The 12,755-nt window shown below is 37.3% G+C and overlaps 1 protein-coding gene and 1 long non-coding RNA gene across 3 annotated transcripts; one reads left to right on the top strand and one right to left on the bottom strand.

Annotated features, from left to right (window-relative positions):
• The first annotated feature begins 897 nt into the window (after positions 1 to 897).
• Positions 898 to 9,760, top strand: LOC135692516 (uncharacterized). 2 transcript variants are annotated; one of them, XM_089111921.1, is made up of 9 exons: positions 898 to 1,304; positions 3,463 to 3,650; positions 4,498 to 4,624; positions 6,206 to 6,405; positions 7,220 to 7,389; positions 7,745 to 7,772; positions 7,898 to 7,976; positions 8,226 to 8,344; positions 8,778 to 9,760. In XM_089111921.1, the coding sequence occupies exons 1-9, from the start codon at positions 998 to 1,000 to the stop codon at positions 9,162 to 9,164; spliced, it is 1,605 nt and encodes a 534-aa protein (XP_088968047.1). In that variant the 5' UTR covers positions 898 to 997; the 3' UTR covers positions 9,165 to 9,760. The 2 variants fall into 2 exon arrangements, with proteins under 2 accessions (XP_088968047.1, XP_065066742.2); XM_065210670.2 differs by having other exon boundaries at positions 904 to 1,304; positions 6,206 to 6,543.
• On the bottom strand, positions 9,758 to 12,552 carry LOC148960536 (uncharacterized). The gene is made up of 2 exons (XR_016144501.1): positions 12,444 to 12,552; positions 9,758 to 10,899 (listed from the first exon to the last, which is right to left on the bottom strand). It is a non-coding gene; the product is annotated as an uncharacterized LOC148960536 (long non-coding RNA).
• Positions 12,553 to 12,755: the final 203 nt, after the last annotated feature.

Raw genomic sequence — 12,755 nt, forward strand, 5'->3', positions numbered from 1 at the left:
TGCAAAACTGTACAAAACGATATTGAAGCGGTAGAACACATAAAAACCTCAGAAAGAGACCGGATAATACATAAACTATCTATCATTACGTTTGTTCCTGTGTTAATCCTGAATTTTCAGGTTCTGGTTCCGATTGCCGACCTAGCCCCCTCCACCCTGTCAGATGGGAAAGTCCCTTCATCGGACTCTTTTCTGGTGCCATCAGAGAGTGCCACCCAGTTCAATGGTGCCACCCTGCTTGTTTGCAGCTACAGCCTCTACGCAGCTCTAATATGCACTCTTCCCAGCCTCTTTCTGATCAATATCGCACAAGTGGCTAGGTGTGGTCTCAAGAACTGAGCATTGAGATGGAAGTATAGGAACTAATCATTAACATGTTCCTGTTCGTTACGTGGAAGTTTCCTTTTACCTTGTGCTTCCCAACCCTCACGTTTTACGGTTTACAGTTTATAATATCCCTGTTAATTTTTTAAAGTGCGTCACTGCCGAAAATGCGGATGCTAGCTTTTTATCTGGAACTTGAAGTAGTAGGGGGAGTAGCAGAGGTGGCGCTAGAGAAATTTCTTAGGGGGTTGTCAAGTGCCAGGTTGCGGAGTTGTGAGTAGGAAATTGTTCACTTAAATAAAATTAAGGCATATTCTGTTGTCGAAAATAGAAAGAACCCTCTCCCCCGTTTATCAATTTAAGGAAATATGTTACCGCTATCAATTTAAGAAAATCGACTACGAGGACGGGGCTTAGGACATCCCCTCGTTGCCAGTTCATAATCAGACTCGCTTCGCTCGTGTGCCCTGTTGTAGTTACACTGCTATTTCCAGGTTTTCAGTGAAAGCGACATCTGCTGTACCCATGTCTATGGCTGTACCGCTGTACCCGCACTTGTCAGTGCGCCTGTAGGGACCTCCTTTTCAATACATAAAGTGTGTGCGAGGCATGTTTTCCAAAATTGAGAAAGTTTCAGTTTCGGAGGGAAACAAACGGAAGGGGCACTGCCAGAATGAAGATTGGAGTGATGCCGGCGTTAAAAAGACATCTTATATTATCGATTCTTACGACAATTTCAATATGGAAATACAGCACAAGTTACAGAATAACACGACCGTCAAGCAGCACCTCTCAAGGGGATGAGTACGATAAAGGGATCTTTGTTTATCAACATCTAGATCGGCTTGTTGAGATAGATTGTCCAGCCACTGCACCACCTTGTCAATGCAATATAGGAGGAACGTTTATCTTTAATGTGTCGTCATCTGGAATAGTTAACAAAGAGATTTGCATTGGAGACTATGGTTTACAAAAACTCGGTAAGATGAAAATTACTCAGAAATTCGTGTTTGATTTTGATGTCTCTACCGGCAATCAGCAATGATCATCCTCCCTTAAATCACCACATTTGTTGAAAAATTTTTGAAAAAGATTTCTACTCTAGTTCCCTGCTTGAAAATTTCTATTGCACAGACTACAAAGTGGTGAAACATAAATGTCATCCTTCAAGAGGGGGAGGGGTTTATGATTTTGGTGATGGAATAAGGTGACATTCCAGGCTGGAAAACTTGCATATGCTCGCAGCGACGCTAGACTTCTTGTGCTCGCACCTCGCACCTCTAGTGACCCAAAATATCAAGAAATTCATATATCACACTATAGTTCAATGTCTATATGGGCATCGTTGCCCGCAGCTCAAATGCTTCCGCTCGCAGGTCGCAGCTGATAATGTGCCGTTGGTCGCATTGACGCGTCCGCAAAATCATACATGTTTTTCAACCTGGGTGACATTGTGAGAAGAGAAGGGAAGGGGTTTTTGATGATGTCACTTTGTCATGTAAAGGTCCTCAGCTGTCAAAAAGCATAATGTTCTACAATTTTCTGAATTACACCCAAGTTTTCCCATAAGTTATGAATCAAAATATTATACCAGTTTGAATATGGTCAGGTGCAGGTATACCAGACCTTTCTGTTGCATATGGGTGGTGATGGCCCTCCCAACTGCCCGTGCTGAATTATTGGTGGGGGCGTATTTGCAGGGGGGGGGGGGGTTATTGGCTATTATGGGACCTGGCAAGAACATGTCCTTTGACACAGCAAGAGCATTTAGGGAAATGTTTCAATAACTTCCGGAATTCCCAAATGAACATCAAGTTGCTAATACAAAAAAAAAATTGATCGCTTTATTTTCAGCATACATCAAGTTGTTTATTTGAATATTCAAGTTCATTTGATATGTAATCACACATTTATAAAACCAGGCTAGACAATTATAGCCTGATGGCATACCCTAATACCCCTTCAGGTCCTGGAAGACTTTCTTTAACAAATATTGCTCAACAGGTGAATGCCCTTGTAAGATCACCAATGTAGTTAGTCTTGTGAAAATTTCCACATGAAATGGCCTGGGTACACACAGGGGCAAGGGTTAAGGGATGTGTGGATGCTGCATCCCAAATTTTATTAATACTGTAAAAAGTTGGTCCTTTCTATGGCTCTTCTAGGACTGGATGAGAACAGCCAAAGTGGTAAGACAGATAAATGAACAGATAGGGCTCTTACCAATGTGTCAAGCTTTTTGTTATATGTCCTGCAGATTAGTTCAAACAAAGAGGTACGGTGCGGAAGGACTCCCTGCAAAGCATTTGCTTTCTTGAACAAATTAGGGGACCAAAAAGAAAATTTTGATGTGCCCATAGTTTTTCACTCAAAAGAAACAGATAAACAGCCTTTCATAAGACAAGGAAATGTAATTTTTGCCCAAAGTCCTTCTCACTTGGGAATTCTTGACTCCTGTTTTTCAACTCTTTTGGGGAAGGTTGTAAGGTTTAAAAATATTTTGTGTGATGACACTAATGTATCACCCTTAATGTTCTATTTTCTCAAAAAGTTTCCTCAAAAAAGTTAGACTGGTCATCAATGATGATTGTTTCAGTGTGAAATGTTTGATTGTCAACGATGATTGTTTGATTAGAGTAAAGCATTTGATTGTCAATGATGATTGTTTGATTAGAGTAAAGTGTCTGATTGTCAATTATGCTTGAAAGATCAGTGTAAAGTGTTTTATTGTCAATTATGCTTGTTAGATCAGATTAAAGTGTTTGATTTTCCATGATGATTGTTTGATCAAGTGTTTGATTGTCAATGATGAGTGTTTGATTAGAGGAAAGCATTTGATCATCACTAATGACTGTTTGATTGTATTGGCATTAATCGAGCTCAAATATCTAGCTACTTATAAATAGGAATGGCAATCATCACATTAAAACTAAATATAATTTGATTGACTTTATACAGAGAAACTGATTATTTCATTTTTACATCCATGTCATTTGCTTACACATCTTGCTATCTATATTTTTTTTTATTTTGAAATGTTTTGTTTTTAATTTCCTGAAAGTTGTCAAGTTCAAGTTTCAAGTTGTTGGCTACTTTCTAGTCCTTTAGACATTTTTTTCATCAAACTACATGTTCCAGGGTGTGAATTCAGATTTGATACTGGGGACAATTATGTCAAAGTTGCTTCAAGGAAGACAACTATTGGGACTGTTAAACTAGGTTACAATGAAGTCGTTGAAATCTCCATGCTGAAAGCATATTACTGGAATATGACTTGGAACCCAATTGCTCCAATCCCATTTGAAGCGAAATCAGATGTGATTAAGGTCTGTAGCCAAGTATTTGTTATTTATTGCCTCATACAAAATGCTACTCGAAATCCCAATTGCTCACATTTGTTGGACTCAGTCTCATTATTTCATGTAGCCCCATGTTCTAAGGTTATTTCATTCTACACCAAATAAGCTTAACATATGAGTTAGCTAAAAGGAACAAAAAATATTTAAGTGCCCAGCCTTTAAAACACTGACTCTTTGACGATCCTTGCTCACTCCTTCAGCTACGATTCTTTTATGGCTTCGAATCTGAGTTTTCTTGGCATCAACAATACAATCTTGCATAGGCTTTTTAAATTTTTGGGAGACTCTTATAAACATCTAATTATACATTTTAAATGTTTTTTGAAAAGGAACCAGTTATGAAACCAGTTATTATGCAAAAAAATGTTATTTTAACTTGAGAAAAAATCTTGAAATATTGCCAAGCGTAGTGTGCGATCGAGCAAGCAGAAATAACGTTTACTTGTGCATTTACTACAAGTGTAAATCAATTTGCCCGTGCGTGGGCAAATTGTGCCCAGGCCCTTAGCGCTGATTCTTAAACAACCTTAGGTTTCCTTCGTGTTTTATAGCTACCTGTCCTGTAACAACAAGTGCTTACTGATATGTTTTTTGTGAACCTGATGAGACGAGTTTTTTTCCTTTTCCACAATGTGCTTTAGATACATATTTTTACGATTACTATTTTCATTTCATATTAAATACAATATATATCAAATCAAGTGTGCTATACAAACAAAAAATTGACTGATGTCAATATGATGACAAATTCTTACTTGATCACATTATCATACTGATCGCTATGGTGCCTTATTCATCTTCTTTGTGAATTTAGTGGAATGGAGATACAGCCCAACTTTTGCAAAAATACACTGGCATGCTGTTGAAGTTAGAAATGGAGAAAACACATGGAACAAGAATAAAAAGTTGTCTGTTGCTTAAAATCCCTGGTTCAAGAGACTGTAAGTATAGAATAACTTTAATTGAAGAATTCTAAATGAGCCTGGGTTATTTTGGCAAGTGGTTCCTTTTGATTTGGTTTCTTTACAGCCCACTTGAAAATCAATTCAAGGTTATTTTTACATGCAATGTAAGTATTTTTAAGGAGAAACAGTCAATCCTTTGAACTAAAGCAAGGAAAATATTCTTTAACAGCAGGTAAAAGCCAACGATTAGTTCAACTTGTGAGATGATTCAGCATTGAACTTCATTTTGTATTGTATGCAACTTTGAACAAAGGACAGATAAAAGTCACAAAAATATGCGTCACAAAATGGACATTTATAGTTGTCCGACAAATACCATTTGCCCTTAGAAAAATCAACACTGGAGTGGAGTCCATGAGAGAAAATGAATTCCAGTCTACACAACAGTAGTTCCTTTTCGTTTGTATGTAGATCGATTCCAAAACTGCTTGATGAAAAGAGAAGCGGGCGCTGCCAATGATCTGAAGCATGTTGTCATTATAGACTTTGGCAGAATCTAGATCTCCTAAAAGATGGCTGATGGTAGAATCATTTATTTTAGCGGTGTTTTTAGATATACAAAGTCGAGGGGCAGTTGTTTTCTTATGTTGGAAGGAACATGTTGTTTTATTATATTCCCTGCACGTAAATTCATAAACAACGGAACGCTTTTGGGTGGTAGAAGCGCAATTCTTTTGAATGGACAGAAGGGCTCTCCTAGTGCTGTAAACCATTGATTGCAAAGAAACATCTTATGATTGCCTATTGAACCTGTCTTTCAAATCGTTAGAATATGTTACCAATCCATGGCAGCTTCAGATAAACAGCGGCACTTTTGTGGACCAAACTTTTGAACAGCCGAAAAACTTGCGATCTTTTCCCTAGTGTAAGAAGAGATGTTTCCAAATCATGTTGTAAAATATTTCCGTTTTTCAAAGCCATCTTCAAATTTTATAATGTCAAAAAGTTGTACACATTGTATAGTCATGATACATTGTAAGGATTAGCAATTAATAGGGAAGATGTTACATAAATGCTCTTTTGAAGACGAACCTGCTGCTTTATTGCTGATAAAGGTTTTTACTTTTATCTGGTTCTTTTATTGGCTTAAACTTTTTAAACTTCTTTATACAAGTATTGTATATCTTTATTACAAGTTTAGATAGCCTGACCCAACTAAGTGCAGTAAAAGAGCCAAAAGAGTTTCTTGTGACGTGGGAAAGCTATTTGTTCGTGAAGCTTCTCTCTCTTATTTTTCACTAAAATTTGATTCTATTTCATCTCTTTTTATCAACAAAAATGATTTTTTTGAATCATTGATCCTTGTGAAAGACATTTTTCATTCTAAAGAATGTTATTCACTTTGGGTCTTTATTTACCGTTGTGTTTTCATGAGTTTGTCCATGACGTCACGTCAGATCATTTGTTGAGCAAGTAGCATTGCACACTGTAATACACTTAAAACAGTTTTATAGTGTGTTTTTCTGCATCATTCAGATTTCAAGTTTTTTCACTATTCAAACTTTCTGTATAGCTCATTCGTTTCCATTTAACCAAATGTAATTTTTCTCTGCTCAGATCCACTGTCTCCCTATATCCCGAGAAAAACGAGTGACATTGTATTGAGGCCAACATCACAGCTGATGACAACAACAACGATGGTTCAAAAACCATCAACTGAAATTGCAATCAAAGTTGCGACATCATCAGCGTCATTAGGATTGACAACCGCGATAAAGAGAAGTTTCATCAGAGCTTCGCCATCCTCAATTTCCAGGGTCAGTCAAGTAGACAAACAAATATCCACACATTGCTCCCTTGATTCATTAGGCCTCTCGTGTGTAAACTTTCGGGGGACAGTGTCGAAATATGCCAAGCTCACTCCCGTTGATTCCGTGACTCTTTCAGCTTCAACAGTAAGTCTCGTTATGATAATAAATTATAGAGGCGTAACATAAGATTCTAGTGCCATCCCAGCTACAATGAGTGGAATACATAATATGATATGCAGATTAGCTAATTTTACGTTTAGCTAAGAAGGAGAAGATTTCTCGACATGACTGGCATGTAAAGTCACCTTCATTCAGTTCACTTTCACCTCTTTTATGAGACTTAAAATTGGGTTCGCAGATTCGAAGTCTGAAAATTAAATTGTCCTGCCGGTTGTTGATTAAAAGCTTTTCAATATATAGATACAGTGGCAACTCCGAAATATTAGAGTCCCAAACCAGTTTCGCTTTTCCATTTCTTCGCGTTCTTTTACCATGACCCTGCAGATGCTAAAAATTGAACGTTATAATAGTTTACATCAATTTAATTTAATTCTGCTTGAAATTTAAAAATGTCTTTGAAATAACAAATAACGTATTTAGAGGAAGAACGGAAACACTTATTTTAATATGTTTGATCAAAATGCACCGCTATTGCCTAGACAGAAGGAGTTGCCACTATCAGGGTATTATTTGTTTTTAAATGTTTTTAAACAAACCACAACGTTAGGTTGAGTTTCTGTAACGATAGAAACAGTATTGGAATTATTTTGCAGACGATTAATGGGACATTTTGGAACATCCAGCTTTTGGCTTTTTTCAGGGCTCTTTGCATTTCGCTCCTTCGTCTGTCATCAAGCCGACACAACCAGGTGTTGAGACAAAAGATGAAAGCAAGGCTAGCCTCGGTATCATCGTCGGTGCTTCCATCGGTGGCATTGCGCTCATAATTCTGATCGTTGTTGCTGTCATCTTCCTTCGCAAGCAGCAGTTGTATGTTTTTTTCGTTTGTTTTTTTAACTGCTCAAGGAGCAAGGTCAAATTATTACACCGAACAACATGTTGGAGTTCACAATGCAGATGTACCGGGTTGTTGTTAATCATGATGTGTAAAGTTCTTTTTCTCCTTCTCATTAACATGAAGCAATACCATTGTCGGCCCATGCATTTGTATTCCCCCTATTGTATAACTGGCTATTGTATAACTTTCTTTACCTAATTTACCAGTTTTTTTACTGCTTTTAGAATAGTTTTAACAGGCCAGGATTTGGTTAAACTGTTAAGTAGGGGAAGAAAGACGCTTCGATATCAAACTCTATAATGCAAATTACTTTTAACTCTATTACAGTTTTGGAAAAAAGAATACGCAAAACCAGGTTGGTTGTCTCTGTTCTTCCGATTCAATTCTTCTCAACATAAAAGACATTCCTAATGAACTTGTATGATATATATTGAAGTGTTATTTGAGCTAGAAATTTGTTAATTCATTTTTTGCATTCAGGATTCGCTTAAAGTGAGCCTTCAGAACAGGGAAGCCGACAAAGCAAAAAGCAAGGAAGGGGTGACCCAAGGGAGATTTGGTACGCGCGCTATTTCTAGCTATGTCTCGATTTTCAAATTACTGAAAAAAAATTCTTCGATTAGCCTTTACAATGTATTGCCTGAACCGCTTGCCTATGGCTTCCTAAAGTTTGTATCATAAGATCTAACGATTCATATGATCAGTGGTTTCTTAAGGCCCTTGCTGATTTTCATTTTCAGCTTATGAGAATTTCTTCTTTTTAGAGATTATAGTATTTTAATTAAGATTTTGTCTTTCTCAAATATAGATCTTGCAGAAAACCCAGTTTATGACAAGAATCTGAGACTGGGTTCTGTCTCGGCAAACAAAGGACTGTCGCTAGAGCTGTATGATTATGCGTATGAAGGGACGGCAAATGGAAAGGAGGTGAGTTCTGTCGTTGACCATATTATCCTTCCCATCAACCGTATGTTTGACATTGGCGTAACACAATTAAGGGTACCTTCGTTCGATAACTAAAGGCTCTCGCCCAAAGAGATCCCCAAACTATTATTGTATCCTTGTTTTTAATGACTTCGCTCAAGTTCAACTCCTTTTCAGAAACTTTTAAAGCCCTTCAACTGAAGAGTTTTCAACTCCGTCTCTCAGGAAACAAAAAATTATCATTTTTGCATCTTGCTATTGTGTTTGACATGTGATATATCCTTGGATGGAACTTTGTTGCAGTCCGTAAATAAAAGCCCTATCTCAGTTTTATCTTTAAGGCTCCAGATGCTTCCGTTGCGCCTAATGATGTTTGGGTTCTAAGTGCACAGCAGACCGCTATAATCAATATTCCCCATTGGTCTTTCTTTTATAGCTAGCGTCGAAAAACTGTAAGGGGAACGACACAGCCCGTTCAGCAGACCCTGTTTACAGTGAACTTGATGGGGACGAAAGGCCAGTGTACCATGAAGTGGGTGGCGTTTACCAAGCAATTGATGAAAATACAGTGGACAAAGCAGACTGCTACCAAGGCCTTAACTTGTCCAATATAAATAAGAGCAATCTTGCAAGAGGCAATCCGAATGCTCCATCGCCAGTTTACCAGGAGCTTGAGCAGCAAAATGACAATAGAACCGAACCGGTGTCTCCTGTGTACCAAACAGTCGAATCTGATTTAGGTGGCAAACTGAGTTCTCTTGAGAAGGGTGACGGGCGGACAAATACTGATCCAATTTATCGTGAACTAGAAGGAAATCAATAGCGACATAAATGGAAACAAAATCAAGTGTTGCCGCTATACAAGCAACCATCTCATGAGATGTGTGTATGTGGCATCATTTTATTTCACTTTTTATAGAGCCTTTTGAGGCCAGAGTAGAATTTGCCCAACGAATTTTCTAGAGTCAGACAGTGGCGTAACTAGATGGTTTCTTATCAAGCTCATCAAATTGAATAACGAGAATGATTTTCTGATATCGAGAAACAGTGGAAGCACATCTCTAATGCCTTTCCTGGCTACGCCTCTGGTTAATGAAACCTCGGGGGGGGGGGGGGGGGCGTAACTTAACATGTTTGAAGGTACGGAGACGTGCCATTGTCTAGGGGTACCCTCTTTCTGAGAAGTGCGGAATTATCGGTTTCAGTTTTTGAAATATGTGCGTAACTATGGGTACCATTTGAAGAAACATGCAGAATTATGGGTACCATTTTGGGGAAAATATTGCAAAATTATTAGGAGAGAGATTTAACATTAACAAAATGAATGTCCAGTTAGAAATAAAAGTATGAATATGTGTAACATTGAGATTTTGGGGCAAAGGACATGCAAAGTTGGTTTGATGATTTTTTATGTGCATGTGCTTAAAACAATTTTATTTGCTTTTGCGGAATTATGGGTATAGTTTTCATCGCGTTCGCGGAATTATGAGTCACATTTTTTCAGACATTTGCGGAATTGTGAGTCTAAATTTTTAACCAAAATTGCACTTTCCCGTCCAAAATTAGGCTTACTTGACCCCCCCCCCCTTCCGAGAATGAAACCGGTTTCAGTTTTAAAAGTATGAGGCGATTTGTAGTCGTTTTAGTAAAGTGGACTCAAACCTGAGCTGTAATTGAGTTCGTCTGTTCATACTCGTTCCTTTCAATCACATTTGGACTAGTAGATATGTATATATAAACTTTAGGTTTACAGCTTATTAAATTGCTTTGTAAGATAGTTTATGCAAGTAGAATAATGTTCTCCAGTCTTTGCAGCATTGACTGATTTACACCGTCATAGTAAAATCCATCCGTAAAATTTTGTATCAGCGTTCTCTAGCGATTTAAAGTATGTATTAGTACAAAATAGAATTATCACGCAGCATGCCATTTATGCGATATTTGCAATGTTTTGTTTTTAAAAGCTCGCTTTGTATTCAATTTGTATTTTTCGTTTTGCATAGCATATCCCCTACTACCCCCATTCCCCATATCTACATTGCTATCTCTTTGTCCTTTGTCACTGACACGAGGTGTAAATTAATATTCAGGAATACCTGGAGTAAACTTTAGAAGTAATCTAGGAAGGAATTTTATGATTACAAACGCCTCCAGCCTGCCCCAAAATGCCTACTCCTCCCAGTTTTTATACGTCATATTTAGTTAGGTGCTGCCTTAAAGGCTTTTTAATCACAAATAATCTTAACATCGATTCGCAATTTGCATTCAGACGAATCAAAATAATTCTTCCTTGTCTTTTTTGTCGTCCCCTTACAGATATATCTACGAAAAGAAAGTAAGAAAGTTACTCAACCCTAAAGGATGACGTGAAAGTTTAATAAAATAAAACTGAGCTAAAAAGATTTCAACATTGCGTGGACACCTTTTCATCAACTCCACCGTCAAACATAGAATACTTACAATTCGTTTTTGTGTGTACACGAGATATTCCACAGCCTCAACGTCAACGATCCTCGTTCCACTTAAGACAAGCTGCCATAAGATATAGCAGGAAGCATCTAAATTATGAACAATACAAGAACGTATATTAATATAACATTATATATAGATGGATAGACACGACGCTTTCAAAATGATCTTGGTTTCAGAAGGCTCCCACCTTTTCCAATACATTGTACTTTCAATAAAGAAAACTGTCAAGTTACGAACACGCGGATTTGGTTCTGGCCGCGAAGTGAATTGATGGTAACTATCTAAGGGAATTTGTCCTTTATAATCAATTTACTTACAGTAGGCGGTTATAATATAGCTATCTATGTACAATTAATGTACAAGCTAATTTAGGCCTACTTTACAAAAACTTAGAATAAAAAGCAATTGAGAATGTATAATTAATAATTACATATATAAAACAATTAGATAATTAATGAAAAAAATGAAATTGAAGATTAAAAAAACCCTTTTAAATTTTACAATGCGTTTATAGTTAAAAGATGTTTTAAAATTTTCACACCAAAACTGTCAAGGAATCCAACCTGAGCTACGTAGCATCTACATAATTTGCAGCAACATTCTTCTCCTTTCCATTTTTTTATCTGAGTTTAAACTGGGCAATATTTGATGCCTCTTTCTTTTCTGTGGACAACTTATGCCATAGTTTCCTCCCTAGATATGAAATGGTTCCTATCCAAAAGGTGGTAGTTCTGACTTTTGGAAGAGGCATTTCTATTCCAAAGGTGGTAGTTCTGTCTTTTTTTAAATATACGGGATATATCAGCTTCTTTGAGGCTTTCAGGGAAGCTGCTGTTTTCTACGCATGTGTTAAAACTACTATGAAGAAAGGGCAAAAATTTCACAATTTTCTTGAAGTATTTTTGAGAGCATGCTATCAATCGGTGAAGCTTTTTTTGGGTTCAGTCTCTTGAGCTGATCAAAAACCTCGATGATGGCATCAACCTCATTAAACTCAAATATTTCCTGGGGTACCCATTGCTTTTTGATCATTTTAATTCTAGGGTGGTTTTTGTTTTTGTAAACTGATTTATCTATAGGGTCTTCGATGTTTATTGCGAGGGAGAGGTTGGCTTCATTTTCTTTAATTTCTAGCTCATCGGTAATATTTGTAAAGTATTCGTTCAGGATTCGTGCAATTTTAAGGTCGTTAATTACAAGTTTACTATCTCCGAGGAAGCCATGTTGCTTCTTCAACACATCTTTAGATGTTTTTCAGATTTCTTTCTAACTATGGGCGAGATGGAATTTCCCCGAGAACGATAGGGATACTGTTCCACGCAGTAGGAGCTGAAAAATGAAAGTCTTTTTCACAAGTTCAAAATTATATCTTAAAATGTGGATATCCTTGCAATTTCTCGTATTATAGTTTGAATGCAAGGATAGCAGGGGGAGTTTATCCCAAAGGTTCTCACGGCACATCCAATTCTTAATGTTGAAAGTCATGGCTTATCGATCGAATTTAAATTGTTGTTCAACATCAAATCAATTATGTGGCCAGTTATCTTTAGTTCTACCTCTCTCAATAATAGTTCGGGTTCGGTCCTGTAGATTTTGTAAAATATTTATTTTGGAACTAGGAATACTTTACCATAACATTTGCATAGCACAAAGGCCCGATATGCGCTTATCAATTCTCGTCCACTCTGAAATATGTAAAAGTTCTCTTTGAGCATTCTCAAGTAGATTTTCAAGATTGGTAGATGTTATTATAACATATGTGTCACGTGCATGCATGCTGGCTTCTGATAATTCTAGGCATGAGTCGCTAGCTGCACGGGTCTCTGTTTTTTATGGACATGGTATTCGCATGTAATGTAAGTAGCACTGTGTAAGTAGTCAGCTCAGCTCCTTTTGGAGAAGATGCATAGTCGTAGCAAACATTGGGTCTGGAAGGGCTGCA

This window comes from Rhopilema esculentum, chromosome 3, assembly GCF_057945365.1.
Source record: "Rhopilema esculentum isolate cy_ngs chromosome 3, ASM5794536v1, whole genome shotgun sequence".
Lineage (NCBI taxonomy): Eukaryota > Metazoa > Cnidaria > Scyphozoa > Rhizostomeae > Rhizostomatidae > Rhopilema > Rhopilema esculentum.